At 31.7% G+C, this 17,162-nt stretch overlaps 1 protein-coding gene across 8 annotated transcripts in view; it reads right to left on the reverse strand.

Annotated features, from left to right (window-relative positions):
• Positions 1 to 17,162, reverse strand: part of LOC125048860 (protein alan shepard) — a 161,095-nt gene that overhangs the window by 88,781 nt on the left and 55,152 nt on the right. For 7 of the 8 annotated variants that reach the window (XM_047647801.1, XM_047647798.1, XM_047647796.1 and 4 more), the window contains exon 2: positions 1,191 to 1,247. The exons of the other annotated variant lie outside the window; for it this stretch is intronic. In XM_047647801.1, the coding sequence (XP_047503757.1) occupies positions 1,191 to 1,247 (57 nt within the window). The remainder of the gene's footprint in view (positions 1 to 1,190; positions 1,248 to 17,162) is intronic. 8 annotated transcript variants of the gene reach the window in all.

Raw genomic sequence — 17,162 nt, forward strand, 5'->3', positions numbered from 1 at the left:
CTTCTTGAAGGACCCTAAGTCGAATTAGTCGGAAATACTTCAGTGGGCAGCCGATTTCGGAACCAATTCTGTTGAAAACGATTTACACTAGTGTGTTGTGATTTTTACTCTTCATGAGTTGACGGCGAGTTATGCGGGAATTCGAGATCGTATTAAGGGAATTTTACTTACATTAAAACATTTACGTTATTAAATACGCAATAACGTAAATGCCCTTACAGAGCCCAATAAAAATTAATTAAAACTCCAAAAGGTGACTTGCGGTTTCGTCCCCGAGTTTCTAATTTAAGTTTGTTGTTCACACGAGGTTTCGCTTGATTAAATAAATTTTTTTTGAAAGAGGATTCTGAATACAAAGGAGTGCCGTTGATCACGGAAGCTTGAAATAATATTCGGGCGGCGGCTCATGAACTGAGGAAATGACAGTCTGCCCGTCGGGAAATTGATCCACCCAATCATATCTTTGTAGAACATAGTATAAAGGATAGTGAAGGATTCGTTCAACAAGGAATATTTTGTGGTTTTTAAGGCATTGCATGAAACACATCACACTTTACAAGGTATTTATTTTAACAGATACAAATTTGATACCCTAGAACTGAGTACGAATGTTAAATAAATTAGGTAATCTGTAGATTGATAAATTTCGGCGCCTTTTGCATTAACGTTTTTCTTTATAGTCAAGTCTTGCCCTCGCCTAACACACGATATGCAGGTCAAGGATACAGAAAGAAAACCCCATAAGTGCTGAGCAACAACACAAGCTCAGACTTAAACTATATTGCTAAATTGAGTTCAGCCAGGCCAATATATTCATTAAAATAATTCTAAATAAATTTCACAGAGCTTCACCAATCTCTTTACTATGTAGGTAAGGTTTAAAAACGACGTCTCAGATTTGTCTTCAAGTAAAAGGAAATTGTTGACACAAATCTCATTGCACGTTGGGAATTTTAAACAAACGAGTTTATATTAAGACGCGGGGTTTATGCGAAGGTTAAGAAATTTAGGAAGATTGGAATTCCTGTTGGGTCTTGAAATTATGGGATTTCTACTAGTAACACTGTATGCGTATAGCGACATAATTTTTTGTTCAGTAGCAACAAATTGGTTACTTAATTTTTCACTAATGTTATATTAACTTAATAGTAAAAACATTCACACAACATTATGAAATATAATTCAGTTACCTTTAGTGTTGAACTGTAGTACTGGCTTTCAGATGTTGAATTAGTTGATAGTATTACCTGAAAAATACAATTTTATATTAGTATAACGTATTATGTATAAGTATTTTCATTTCATTTCATAACATATTTTATTACTTTATTACATACCTAATACAGACTATTTTAAGTTCTTGTTAAGGGAGCGTTCAAGTATTACGTCACGCAATTTTCGGAGATTATTGGAAACAACATGTAACGTGCCGTAACGTTTTTCTGTACCCAAGTATAGTAAAACGTTTCGTGACCAGTGACTCTTTATACCATTATGTTGTGTAAAGTACTTTTTTTTATAGGGCAAACGGGCAGGAGGCTCACCTGATGGTAAGTGATACCGCCGCCCATGGACACTCTCAATGCCAGCGGGCTCGCGAGTGCGGTTGCGGCCTATTAAGATTTGGTACGCTCTTTTCTTGAAGGACCCTAAGTCGAATCGCTTCGGAAATACTTCAGTGGGCAGCTGGTTGAAAAGAAAGTCGAAAATAATATTAACAATAACGCGTAGTTCAATCCCCGCCCCGTATCGTAACGTTTTCAAAAGGACCCCCTCCCCCCCAAAAATTCGTTACGTAATACCCGAACGATTCCTAAATAGCTAATGCTAGCTTTGAGGCTATGTTTATAAATATTGGACATAGCCCATTTATAAGTACCACCAAGCTAGTAACCTTATACATACTGTAGTTATTTTACCATTACGATTGAGCAGTATCTTCATATATATACCTACTTTTCATGATGTTGACGAACTTCTATATAAAAATCCACCCCCAATTTCAACCTTTTCAACATCTTTTTGGCGATAAAAATTTCCCTTTCCAAGGCCAACTATATTCCCATACCAAATTTAAGTAAAATCTATGGTTTAGATATGAAAGCGTAACAAAGTTACTTTCGCATTTATTTGTGGATATAACATAAATGTTATCAAATACTGATTATAATTTAGATTCTCATCGGACGAAATCAAATCACGTGTTGCACAAAGATCTGTAAAATGTTTCGGCGACGTATCCGGGCAGACATCCGATTGAATTAATCCGTCCGGACTGCAATAAACCACTTCGAGTGGAAATTTAACTTAATTTGACGAAGAGATATAATCTTCACTATACAATTTATAATTTTTAAAACTCCTAAAGAACGTCAGTACTGTTAACTTATAATTGTACCATTACACCAAAAAACAACGCATGAATGCCAATAATTTTTCTTAAAAGAAGGGTAAAGCACTCGCGAGCCTTCGTGCCCATGGGCATCACTTAACACAAGGTGAACTGTTTGTCCCTGTTCTATAAAACAGATATTTAAACACCTAACGCCAAAGAAATGGCTACATATGTATGGGACTATACGTATAGGCAAAGTCTAAATTAATTTAAATTTTTTTTCAAAAGGCGACTTTTTTAGTATGTTAATTGTTATTTAAATACTTTTACTAGTAAACTATGGTGAACAATTGTTTCATCAGCATCACAAATGTGTGCTCTTCAGATAAAGTCAGAAAAGAATATAAAATTTTACACAGAAAAGTGCCTGATATGAAAAATGAAATTCCTCGTACACATGGTGTAACTTTTCTATTTCCTATGTCTAGGCTATATGTCGAATTAATCCAGCAACGGACGATAAACATTTACATACGGAGCCTGGCAGGTATCAAATCCGGATTTGCTACGTGTAAGAACGGATTACTTGGGAGAATTTTGAGACAACGCTTTTATGTTGTGAATGTGTGCGAAAGATATTTGTCTCGTGAAAGGGAATAAAATATTTGAGCTAAGTTGGAAATTTCAAGATTTTGTGGACTAAAGGATCTGTCTACCATTTTTACATTATAAAACTAAATTTAATACGATTAAAATACTATACAATCTTCAGTCCGCGTTTTATTATCAGAAAACGATATTCTTCACTAAAAACATGCGTCATCTATCGGTAGGTACGTAGAAAACATAGCATTGAATATAATTGCCTAAATTAATTAGTTTTTATAAGTATAAAATCTATAATATAGTGCTTAATGCATATGTTATAATCTTCTCTCGGTTCGCTGCCAGAAGCGATGCTTCGGATGTGTATGACAAATCAAACCAATATAGCACAGAAATATATTCCATCCCTAAATAGGGAAGGTTCAGGGATATTTATTAATAATAAGACCATAAAATCTATAAGGTCGCGGCTCTTGATCTTGTATTTTATACAAAAGGATTTTGTCCTATCAGTTAAAATAAACATAAAAACCTTTCCTTTCGGAAACCTTTCAGAACTAAATTGTAAACAATATAAAAATATGATAATCGTATCAAGGAATGTATTATAATCATGATATTAAATGAACATTGATTAGTGATGATAAACAGTGTGTTATTTTATATCATATAAATTATGAATGATTTTAAAAGCTCTTTGCTACTTGAACGTATTAATAATTAAGGTAAAATTTGATTTCTTTTAACAGCTTTGACATTTTCATTGTTAGTGCCAATATTAATTTTTGAATTAAATCCATTCATGTTAATAAAGATATATTTTTAGGGGCCTATTAAAGCCTAATTTTATTTACTCCATATTTTTTACCTATCCCAAAACTAAAAGTAAACTCTAACAGACTATTTGACAAACTGTATGAAGTAAAATGAAATTATCTCGTCTCCAAGTATTCCTATATATCTTTACAATTTGATAATACAATATTAAACATGGCTTTGATAAGATTATACGTCAATAATGAATTACACGAAATATGATTCACTATTAAATTGTGTAAAAATTGCATTTAGCGGTCAATGACGCAATCTTAGAAACAAATGACTGTACAGTTTTCCTACTTCTGCATCTTTAGTGGCAATACAAATATAGGAATATAGGTACTATGTAACAAATATATGATTTCAATAATATTCTCGCTTTAAAGTTTAATTTAAAAAATTATGTAAGTTTAGTAGTGTTTAATTATAATTTAAAAAACGAGGAAAATATGCAACGAATAAAATAAAAGTTTATTGCAATCGAATTCTTATCAATTCAAATTCATCTGGAATATGATGCGCATACGCCTACAATGTCGTAGTTGCGTAGCCAGGCCCACACCCAATAATCCCGTCAATTGATCCTTTGTAACATAACTTCCTTTATTGAATCATCTAAAAATAGTTTCGAAATTGTTCTATTCATGTTTGAAGTGATATAGTAAGTTTTCATTAGTATCTTCCATATTAATATAATAAAATGGATGTTGATTTACGCTAGATTAAACTTTTTTAACAGTACAAATAGGTATCGAATGTTTTTATTTACGCCATGTTTACAGGGTTGGATTGGTCTAAAATACTCGTAGACGAAATTTGGTTCATATGTTTTTCCAGAAAATTCTTCCTTCATCATTCTTATTGCTGTAGTATAAGCTACACTAAATCATGTTCTCTATAGACACGACAAACAAAAACAATTCCAAATTACAATTTTATACATCTGTATCTAAACTGCCTCCGAATTTCAATTGTAGAAAATTCCAATAGTTCCTTTTATGATTACGAATTAAGTGTTAAAATTCCTTAGGAGATTGCATAGTTTTAATGAACTTTGTCTTTAGTTAATAAGACAACCACTTCTCAAAGTATTTAACACACGTTCGCCTCAATGCCATGAAAAACCAATCATCGAGTTTATATTGAGATGTATAGAAAAAAGTTCACAATAAATTCAGCACAGCTTACGGTTAACAGCTACCGATTACCAATATTACGTTTTTATCCCAACAATACATTAAACCCGAGTTAAAGCCATGTTTGAAACAAGGGTAAAAGAATGAACAGTGTCCAGATGGCAAGCGATGAATGAGTTGTTAATGAGCTGCACAGAGTAAAACACTACAGAGTACACTACTAGTAAGTAAAGTACGGCAGTAGAGAATCCATAGACTATACGTTACTGATACTAGGCTAGCGAATGTCAAGGCGAGGTTACGTGTAGCGTTATACGTAGAAGAAAAGCTTTGCTATATTTTTAAATCTTGTTTAATAATTTTCTAAAAAAAAACAGTGACGTTATAACGTGCTCTTGGTCGTATATTTCTGTATCGGTTTTAGGTATATGACATTCCGGTTTCCTAAAGATGATTCTTCTCTATATGAGCCAGTATTTAATACGCACATAGCTCTTTTTTTCTTTTTGACTGCTGACAGTATCGTGTCCACTTTGAATTTAAATAAATATGACAAAACTTTTTATTCATTTCACTGGCACATTTTACAGTAAAATTTAATTGCTGTTCATTCAGCGGTAGGTATAAAGATGTCACACATCAAAATATATGGTCGGACAGTCAAGCGTAAGCCTTTAAAGGTTACATTTAAAGTAGAATACATATTTAAGTTCCAAACAGTAAGATGATAATTACAGTTAATAATTGGAATCTCGAAATACATTCAGTAATAAAAATACGGTCTTAATGGCTGTAGTCTTACTGTGTTTCAGTAATGTCTCTATTCATAGCAGTAAGTGCTCTGTGCCACCCACAGTTCGCGATTCAGACCGACATATCGATTGATTTCTTGATGCACTGCTTCGTATTAGGTATTGAAACTAGCTGCATTGCCTGAAAGTAATAGATTTTACGATGTATTTGTTGTTTATTTTATTTTTACCTATGTGATTTATTATTAGTTTTATGACGCAATCTATAACTGGAGTTATTATATAAATGGGGTTAATAAACATATATTTCAATTTATATAGTCTTTCCAGTTCTCTTGAAATACCAATTATAATGACTACAAGTTTTTGATGTCAAAGAATCCATTTTCAATAAATATCTGCAACACGGCAATTGTTATTGATATAGACCCCGGGAATTAATGTTTTTATAATCTGTGAATAATAATATATAAAATAAATGGAGTAAGCCAAATAGATCGGTTATTTACAAGAATTATTTAAAATATTTGAAAATGTTAATGACACTGATTAAGAAAATAATTTATAAATTTGAGGTTTAAAACGACCAACGGTTTTATCAAAACAAGAGCTATACAGAGGATGTAATTTTAACTCTTTGTTTAATTCTTACCAGGTTCTTAACCCCGATATTTTTAATAGTGTTGAAATATTGTGATAGTAACACGTATTTGTAGCTTACGTTTACACTCTATATTAAAATAACAAAAAGATTGTAAGAAAGAAGTCTCTGGAATAACTGAACCGATCTTGAAAATTACCAATATTATATTTTATTATTCCTCATACTTCCTAAGTGACCATAGCCAACGATTGTGAGAAATATGTGTGTTATCGAATTTCCTGGCGAATATTTACACATTGATCAAAATTCTTCCGTATCAGTTTAACTTAGGATTCCAACTTAAAAGACTGGCAGCGTACCCGCGAGCCTTCAGGGAATATAAGTCCAAAAGCGTCGGTAATACGTCACATCAGGTGTTACTTTGTTTGCTTAGAACATAAACTTATTAAGATGAAATAAAATTAACCTAAAAAAAATACAGAATTCTTTAAACGTTTTCAATACAATAATGAATTTTAATTTTAAAATCTGAAAAATAAAGTCTGCATTTCATGAAGCGTTTGATATTTTCACTATGAAAATCTGTGGCGGAGCTTTTATTAAGGCACTTTTTATAGCGTATAAACTTTGATGGTGCTTTAATGTTCACCTGTTATGAAATCTACCCTCTACTTAAAACATTGTAGTTTAATATCTACAGTAGCAGTACAGTAATTAAATAATATTAAATTCTCCAATTTCTTCATACAATTTTGACTACTAGTAACAGTTATTAAATTCAATATTTAAGGAGATGAGCTTGATAAAGTTAATCCCCTTAACAGTGACACTATTATTAATTTTACCAAATAATAAAACCATTAAATAAAAGTAAATATAAATGAATTTATTTAAAGAAACATTTTATATGTGTATCTATATATAATCAATCTAATCTAATCAAAAAAATCAACATTTTATCTAAAAAAAAGTGACGTATAAAATCCAAATTTCTTATACCCACAGAGACAAGACCATTGACGTTCATAAGTGAACATTATCTATTTTTTCGGATTTTAAATCATATCTAAATTAGACTTGGCAATTAGATTTGAACTTGTTTGCGATTGTCTCTTGAAGACGGCCAAAGTTTACTTATTAGTACTCAGTATGTATCAGGTTTTATCTTACCATAGGAACGGATGGTGATACCCATATTAAAATATTTTACGCCGGAAAGCGAACAACCGGGATGCTCCCAATTCTAACCAATCAACGTGCCTCATATCGACCTTAGCGTGAGTAACCGACACGAGTTTTTATTATAATTATTTGTATGTTTTTCTAATAAAGATCATGAAAGGTTCAGCTACTACGAATTAAAATAACTTAAACATAATTCTAGATGTTTATACTTTTGTTTACGAGTAAATTTGTATCGTGTATCTTTTTAAACTTATAAAATGTTCTATTTTCTACACTAAATATATGTGCTTGAGATATATAACGCGTTTTAAATCATGTCCATTTGGAAATAATCAACATTTTGATTTAATACACAGTTGATCATAAACATTCGTAATTTTCTCTCTAAGCTTTACACAAGGCCCTGAATTGGGTTTATCAGTGAAAAGATATTTAAATATTACATAATGGATCTCTTAAAGTGTATAGTCGTTTATGGAGGGTCAATCTTATAAATATTTATTTGATAAATAAAATAATTGTACAAAATTGTTTGTACATTGCTTTATTCTTTTATTTAACCTTTTACCTTAAAAAAACAAGGTGTGTTCGAAATTTGAATCACCGATCGAAAACACCTATCGGCAAATTGTTTTGGAAAAGTTTTTACCTCGCTTTGTAGCAGTAAATATGGACGTCGGGCACTCTGTGTAAGTGTACTTTTATTTCATTTTACTCTCGCTCCCAGTTTATTTAAAGCATCTGATGCAGCTCGAACCCTTAGTTTAATATCTTAGTAGATTTAAATCTTGATTTGTACTGCAAGATTTTTAATCACATTGTAACAGGCAAGTTATACTTTATATTATAGCACAAATTTTAGCAACATCAATTAAACATGTCAACAAATGTATGTCATTCTTTAAGATAGCGCACTTAGCGACAGTCACATGTATTCGTCTTATTATCTTATCATCAAAAATAACTAAAGAAATGCATTTAGGTATTGGAATTAATTAAGGAAAGTTCGTGGAAGCGTGGAAAATTCCATTAAAAACACTTAGACATGATGAATCCTAACGTTATCCTACGCGGATTATGCTGCGTTTGACCACTATTGGTTCCATATTTTTCACTCACATACCAAAAATGCAGATTACAAATAGCGTAATGTATTTGGGCTGTAAATTCTTCGTCGTGACGTCACCGCAAAGTTACGTGACCTCTCGACTGCAATGATTCACCGGCGTCTTGCATACCTTGGGCTCATAGGCTGTTAATAGGAAATGCCACAATATCATAAATATTATGCTATACGGCCTGTCATACTACTGAATTTACTTGGGACCACTTGGTTGCGTCGATTAGCATAATGCGGATTTTTTTTATTATTTACTAGATGACACGGAGAACTTTGTATCAACTTTATATAACTTTGAGTCTTAATACAATTTTTTTTAAACAAACCAAAGAGATCGGACCTCAAACTGCAGCTAGGAAACAGATATTTCTGAAGGCATACATAATATGACAACAAAGTGATAATTTTTTACTAAAACCATAAAATATTTCACAACAGTTTTTATTGGAAAATTCAATTGTTGTTTTTAGCATTTTTCTTTACTTATTATTTATGTTTTTACCGTTTAAACCTTCCCTGAACTTCTACAAATATTACAATTAAGATCATAATTAGCTAAATTGGTCCAGCCATTCTTGAGTTTTTTACAATACAATAAGAAAAATATATAATAAGATTTGATATGTAAGTAACCATGCCCCATTGGAAGGTAACGGTACCTTCCAATGAGGCATGGTACAGGGAAATTTATCGATTATTTTCCTTTATACAGTAGCTAATCCAGCCATCTGTGCCTGACACACGTCGTCGATTTTTGTATTTCGGATTCCTTAGCATGTTTTCTTTCACGCCGTGTAACAAAAACAGAATTCATTGCGTAAATAGAAAGATAATCTATTGCGCTAGGTTTGAAACCAAATCCTTAGATTGAGCTACATCATTGTATTATACTTTTTTTTTCTGGTGAATAAGAATTTCTTTATTACACTATTAACTCTAAATGCCATACATGGAGACATACAATGAGGTAGGTACCCTTTTACAATCTTGTTTCAATACAAACTTGTATATACATAGTTTGATATGCAGTATATTTCCTCTGACTTGTTTATTTCGATATCTTTTGTTCGATAAACAAAGAACAATTTCAAGGATGTAAATAAAACGCATTGAAAAATATACGTCATTTAAAGCTTTATGATTTTTCGCAATGATGTTTCCTGCATTATCATTACGTACCCTTGCGGTTGCAAAACAGAACTCGCAATTTTACGACCAGAACTTATCTGTTTTAAATTTTAATTTATGTTGGAAAAGTTCTTAATTATGAGGTTTCCACTACAAATGCTGCGCCGTAAGCTTTTTCTCGCATACAATTTTGCGGCGTACATTGTTAAGTACATAATCCAAACTTATATAATTGTAGCCATATATTTTTTACGCATGTATCTTTTAACATATGTTCATTGGCACATGTTAAAAAATATAATCTAAATATCGATTGTGTTTATGAATTTCCTTATTTTCTTATCATGTCTAATATTAGTCATTAAAGGCCGATTAATAAATGTCTGATATGGGAAAATTATAAACTCGAATCTTAAATCTATACGATTTTGATCACTAAATTAATACACATAGAGACCGTTTTATATTTTTTAGCGATTCAGTTACCAAGTACATAAATGAACTCGAGACATACTTGCGCGAGCGGCACTTACATACAAATTGGTATAATTAGCATTGCTAATGCATATTTAGGTCATTGTTGAAGGTTTTCGTAAAAAAGAAATGTATAATGACAAATTAAAATCAAGCAAATAAGTATGACAAATTTATTTATTAAATTAATTTACATTAAAGGTACTACACAATATACATTTATTTATTTGTTATCTACGTTTTGTATGCGCATTTAAGATTTGCTCGAACGGTGAAGGAAAACATCGTGAGGCAAACGGCTTACCTTAGACTCAAAAAGTCGACGGCGTATGTCAGGCACAGGAGGCTGATCACCTACTTGCCAATTAGTTGGACAAATTATCAAGAAACAAATACAGAAATCTGAGGCCCAGACCTAAAAAGGGTTGTAGCGCAACTTATTTATTTATGTTTTGTATGCAATGTATTATACCATGGTATATGCAGTAGTTTAGTTTTAGCCAAGGCGCGCTAATGAACGACTATGAGTAAGATTTCGACTCGAGACTTATGCGTCAACTATGACTATAGTATACGTCCGTAGACATTATAAATTGAGGATTATAACTACAGTGTACGCGTTGAATATGACCAGGTTTAGCTTTCATTTTCCTCCTGCGATTCTTGCAATAGCACGCGCCTTAGGTTAAGTCGAGTTCCGCTTGGCCGCACATATCCATAACGCGAAAATCAGTATCATGTGATCATGTAGTGTTTTGTACTGTATATCGGATAACATGAGGTCGACGTTCGGTCAATATTTACGCCATAGGGTTGCCAATATCGCAAAGTCAATATTTTCCCATAAATGTTTGTTCATTGGTATCTTTGCACTTTTCTTGTTAGAATGGTTTGTGTAAATATAAATTTGTTAAATAGATCTTGCATAGTTTTTTTACGTCTGTTTCGCCGACATTTTGAAAATTATTGATGTTGTTTAATTTATTTTATCAAGGCTTATTTTACTTATACTTCCGTCCTTTCTACATCAACTACAAAATTAAAGAGTATTACAATTTTTAAACTATTTTTTTCTGTGTAATACATACTCAACCTCATATACTTACTGGAGTTTTTCCTTTTAGCTTTAACTTACTACATTTATATTTATAGTAACAAGAAATATATCTCTGGATCAAGTATAAATTCACTTACAAAGAAAACATGAAAGAGAGCTATTGAAACACCACATAAAGAACAATACTTCAATCTAAAAATAAAGGCAATAATTTAGGGGAGTTATATTTAGAATCAAAAATATTAAACAACGGAGTAAGGAAGAGATATGTGGGTGATGAAAGGAATTAGTCACCCATTCTGTTCATAATTGATTTTTACTTCTTCTTTCTCTTTTACGTCTTCCCTAACACGGAAAAGACTTAAAATAGACTATACCTTGTAGCTTTAGCAGTCTTAACCTTCGATTTGCTTGGACTATAATGGGTTGCCGAACCAGGTGCTCCAGGTTCCAAGACTGTTGGTTTTTTAATTATTATATTTTGTATTATTATTCAATATAATTGTCATAACAATTAAGATTGAATGTTTTCTATCCCCACCAAATTGAAACATTTATATTCGGAATTGAATCTAGTACCATCTAGGCTACAAAGGTATATATATATATATATATATATTTAGATTTAACGTATATAACGTGTTATTACGAGGTTATTTTCATATAAATAATTTCTTTATAACCATGGTAGTAGTTTTAAAAATACTACCTTTGACAAAATTAAAAGCCAATAAATATACATATTTCTAGAACCAAAATAATCTATATAAAGCCCTATCTTCCATTCATTTCCTAGTGTATCTGACAACCCTGTTGTGCCTAGTATCCCCCGTGTTGCGGTTAAAATACGATATCCATGAGCTACTTCACTGTAATATATATGATAAAATTCTATTTAGCGGAAAAAAATTACAGATATTTGAAATTATTGTTTAAAATATTTTGTAATAATTCAGAAACCCTTAACTACTATAAGCTTTTATTTTCCATCATATCTTGGAAAGTAAAAGCTCTTAAGGCTCATATGCACTTAAGCTCTTCTGATAGTTTGAGGTCTGAGCCTAAAGAATTGATCACACCTACACTTCTGGAATCTTAAGTCAGATGATGGCTTCCGTATGTCAAATGTCAACGTGTTTGACATTCAGGAGTTATACTTGTCGTTAATCTTGACTCTGAATAGGTTTGAGGAACTCAAAAATCCGACAATGGACAACGATATACCATAAGTCGATGAATAGTCGATGATAGAAAATATTTTTCTAACCTATCGATAAAGATATATCTGTATCAAAGAACTTATAAATTTAATTTGAAAATGGCCATGATCCATACAGTAATAAAATCCCATATGGCTTATGTTTAAAGAAAATACCGAGAATGCGTGATTCATACAATATTTTCACGAAACGATTCTAAATACATCTATAAAATTTTGATTTTTATAGCTTTTAACCAGTTTGCGATGTACACAAATAACCTTAGTATATATTCCGGTTTAATAAATAATAACGATATATTAAAATAACACTTTTACATATGTAATAAAAATTAAACTACATATGCTGTCGCATTTCAATCGCGTATCTGAGCCTTTTTGAAATCAATACTTTTAATTGAATGAAACATTCGAAAAGCTACTTTTAATTAAGCTGAAAACTATCGAAGAGCCCTTTAGCCGTAGAATATTCGAAGGTAGCGAGATCCCAGGCTCAATTTTTTAAGAGATATCAAATGTAGCTATTGATTTTTTATTTGTGGCTATACGATACTGTAATAAAAGTGATTTATTGAAGCGTTCTCAAATTATTTTACCCTATTACTAATTTTTAAAATATAACAACTATTTAGAGTTCCAATATTCAGTTCTTTGCCCTTAATTTTCCCTATAATTACACTTTTCATCCTTCCCAAAGGTGGTGACAGCCCCATCCTATTGTTAATAAAAAGATCTTAGGACAAATTACTTTAAATACTGCCTTCAATTAGGATTTCTTTTCAAAGGAAGAATCTGAACCGCCCATTACTTATCTGTTGCTGTAAGTCTAAATTTTGATATTTATTTAATTAATTATAATTTTATGATTGTAATTATCTTAACTAAAGTATTTATTATTTTTATGAAATTTCTTGAAAAGAGATGACAAGTTGACAAAGCAGTGTTATACGACTCATTTATGGATAATATTTATGAAGTTTATAGTGTACTAAGGTGATTTGTAAGGAAAATTCTGTTCCTTTCGCTGTTTAGAACATAATGCTTATTGTATTTGGTTTAGTGTAATTCCATTATTCCGCCTAGGAATTTAAGTGCTTTATCTTATAACTAAAATAATTTGTCAAATTTTTATCCATGCATTATCTAAATAATTTCCCCTTTTTGAAACATAGAAACAGCTGATTTATTCGGCACACAAGTCCCTAATGCATCTGTTCTAAGCTCGCTCGTGATTGGCTCGTGTCGGAGGATGCGGGCAGACATGGACCCTCTGATTTAATTGAACATTCCACGAGGCACGGGCCTCCAATGCATAGTTCGTCATATTAGTTTATGACTAATATTGGTCAAAGAGATCCTTGTATACGAGTACTTTAAAAATATTTGGTAATTAAACTATTAGAAATATTCAAACGTTCAACGTGTGCAAACGAATAAGTACCCATTTATGTAAATGAAATCAGGTATATGACGCTGTTTTATCTTATCTTCCTTACTAACGCTTCTTAAACATAATTTGACAGAAAGAGACAAATGAGTAGGTACTTTAGATATAACTGCAATTAGACTAATTTAGTTTTGATGAATAAGATTAGACAAACATGTTAAATATCTACCATATTAGTATGTATGAATCATTAATTAAATTTAAACTTAGTATTTAAGCTTTTGACAGGCGTCAATTATCTCGTAATGGAAGATTAAAACTACAGAACACATAGACTATAAGATGCGGTGGCTACCTTGCAAGCGTTCCGGAAGTAAGTGCGACGCGTGATACAATCATGTTTCATAGATTTTCATGTGTGGTATTCATTGGAAATATTTAGTACTAAATTTAACCATATCTATGTAAGCGGTAGTTTGCAGTGTCGTCGCTTAAAAACTGTCGGCCTCACTATAAAACGTAGACAGACATGTCGTTACCATGGTTACCATTTCCTTCGAAAAAGGTCCGTGTCAAATTTTTGATAACACATTAATTAATATGGCATTGAGTATTCGTTATCAAACTCGTGAATTTCTTATATTCAAACCAATGTGAAGACTGATTAAGACGTCATTAATAATTAAACCCCAATTAAATTGTATTTTTCTTAATAATATGTGCATTTATAATTCAAGAATACAGAACTTGAAAAATATTAAAGTAACTTACCATAATTATTCTACATTAATCTTCGATTAAAAGTAGTCTGTTGTGTACATACCTAAAACAAAAATAAATTGTATTCGTCAGACCAGGCTACTATGTAATTATATTTTTTTAATATTTAATTAATAATATTGTATTGCGCTTTACTGAAAAGCAGGTTTATGAAAAGTGTATAGAATTATTTTATACATAGTTGATTTATCAATTTTAAGAGAAATTACGAAATCCTTGGTTTATACTACTCCTTCTGGACTTCAATGAGTTTTTTAAACTATATCTCCTGCCTGGATCAACTGACTAATAATTTGGTGAACCTGTTCAATGCGTTTGAATAGCTTCTAGGTCCGATTACCAGTGAAATAAGAATTATTTATAGACGGCACAGAAACCCAGATCACCAAAAATAAACGTGATTTTTGACCAATATTCACTATTTCTAACTCTTCAAATCATAATATTTTCTTTCAAGAATTTACATTAATGGTTTTTACGCCCATCGGCCTCAAGCAAATAACTCTCAAAAAGAAAATAAAAGAAAACCGATATTTTAATGTAAAACCGAGGAGTTTATGAATCTTTTGCCGATGTTAAAATTGTGTCGCGACCCTCGTACAAACTTTGGTGCAAATTCCTTGGCTTAAACTTCCAAAAAATTTCGTTATTGTATTTAAATTGTAACTTTTCCAATGTTTCTGTCGATCGCATAAATCTCTTTTTAATGAAAAATGTATTGCATCGCTGTTTGATTTCGGATAAAAGTCATGATTCAATGTTGATGAAGACGAAAATAATTATGTATGAAGTATATATATGTTTTTGCCTAGTGGCTTCAGCGTACGACTCTCATCCCAGAGGTCGATCCCCGGATACGCACCAATGAACTTTCTTTCTATGTGCGCATTTTAACATTCGCTCGAACGGTAAAGGAAAACATCGTTAGGACACCGACTTGCCTTAAACGGGCCATCGACGGACCGCATGTTGCAGTCAAGACCGACTTTGTGGTTTGCTCAGGAACTGCTCGAGCGGTCCGTCTATGGCCCGCTTTAGACTCAAAACGTTTACGGCGTGTGTCAGGCACAGAAGGCTGATCACCTACTTGCCTGATAGATTGACAAATGGTCATGGAACACATACATAAATCTGAGGCCCATACCTAAAAAAGGTTGTACTGATTAATTTATTTTATATATATGTTTTTAATAGTAGGCATTCCAAGTACCTATTTAAGGAATAATACAAAAAATATATGCTGTACGTATTACAAATATAAGTACATAGTCTATTTCCGTTATAACTAATTGAAAACTATTTTTCTATTTTCAGATCATAAACCAAACAAACTTTTAAACGAGCTTATCTCGGAAAGTACTGGTTCCAATTGATTTTTTTGTGAGTTATTAAGGGCTATATATAGAACTTTACGCTTATATAAAACATAGGATTGAACACAATTTAACCCGCGAGACAGTGGTTACATACGCTAAAACTAGTTGATAATATACATATTTTTTTAATTAATATTTACTTAACTTAATAGTAGCTCTCTAAGTCTTTCTTCTTTTCTGGCTTGTACATTATGTCAAAATTTTAAGAAACCTTTTAATGTCATGTAAATGCTCAAAAGTACCTAAGTCGCTAATGGGCTCAATTATTGATGACTGTTACATCGTTTGAGTCATTACCCCTCCCCCTGCGAGGAAGGTAGGTTAAAAGAGGCTAATCGTTCGGCCTACAAATTTTAAAAACCTTTTGGCGGTTAATTTCCGCGTTAATGCATAAAATTATTCACACTTCACACCGAATACATTGAGTTCTGCCAACGCTGGAAACATTAATTAAATTAAATATGCAAAATCGGATGTGTTAAAGATAAGCAAAACATTAAAAAGGCACGTGTTACATAATTGCAAGACAAAAAATGTCAAGACATTCTGTTATACGCTTAACAGTTTTTCATAAAACCCAAAAGCTTACTATTTCGTCCCTTTCTGTCAAATTGTGTTTACGCTGTTATGAGAAGAGATAGATGAGTACTCTATTAAAAGGGTGCATTTGGACTGATTTCTTTTTTGTGACTTGGTATTCATGAGTCAAACAATGCAATATGTATGTATATGATCGTATATTTTAGTGAGATTTGTGTATGATTATATTATATAAACTGAAATACACTTATTATATGAAACAAAATTAAGCTAAAAACTAATAATCAGGAATCGCCTCTGCGGCGTAGGCCCAACCTAAACCATTTCATCTTCATAATGCCTTGCTTGGTTGTCTTTAATACACTTGCTATAATCTTTATAATGCCTATTTTCTCGATGTTATTGTTTTATTGTGGTTAAACATAATGATACATACATTTTTGCAACAATTTACTAAAGTCTTTATTCTTTATTATAGTTCGTTTTAATTTCGTTATTATAGTATAATTGTCTCTGAGGCATTCCAAAAATCCTTTGTAGCGTTTGCGTCTGATTATTCATACGTATGGTATGTTTGCAACAAAGAACTTGGCTCGCGTTTATGGATTTTTCGAAATTTCTTAATCTGTGGTTAAATAGCCAAG

Source organism: Pieris napi, chromosome 4 (genome assembly GCF_905475465.1).
Source record: "Pieris napi chromosome 4, ilPieNapi1.2, whole genome shotgun sequence".
Lineage (NCBI taxonomy): Eukaryota > Metazoa > Arthropoda > Insecta > Lepidoptera > Pieridae > Pieris > Pieris napi.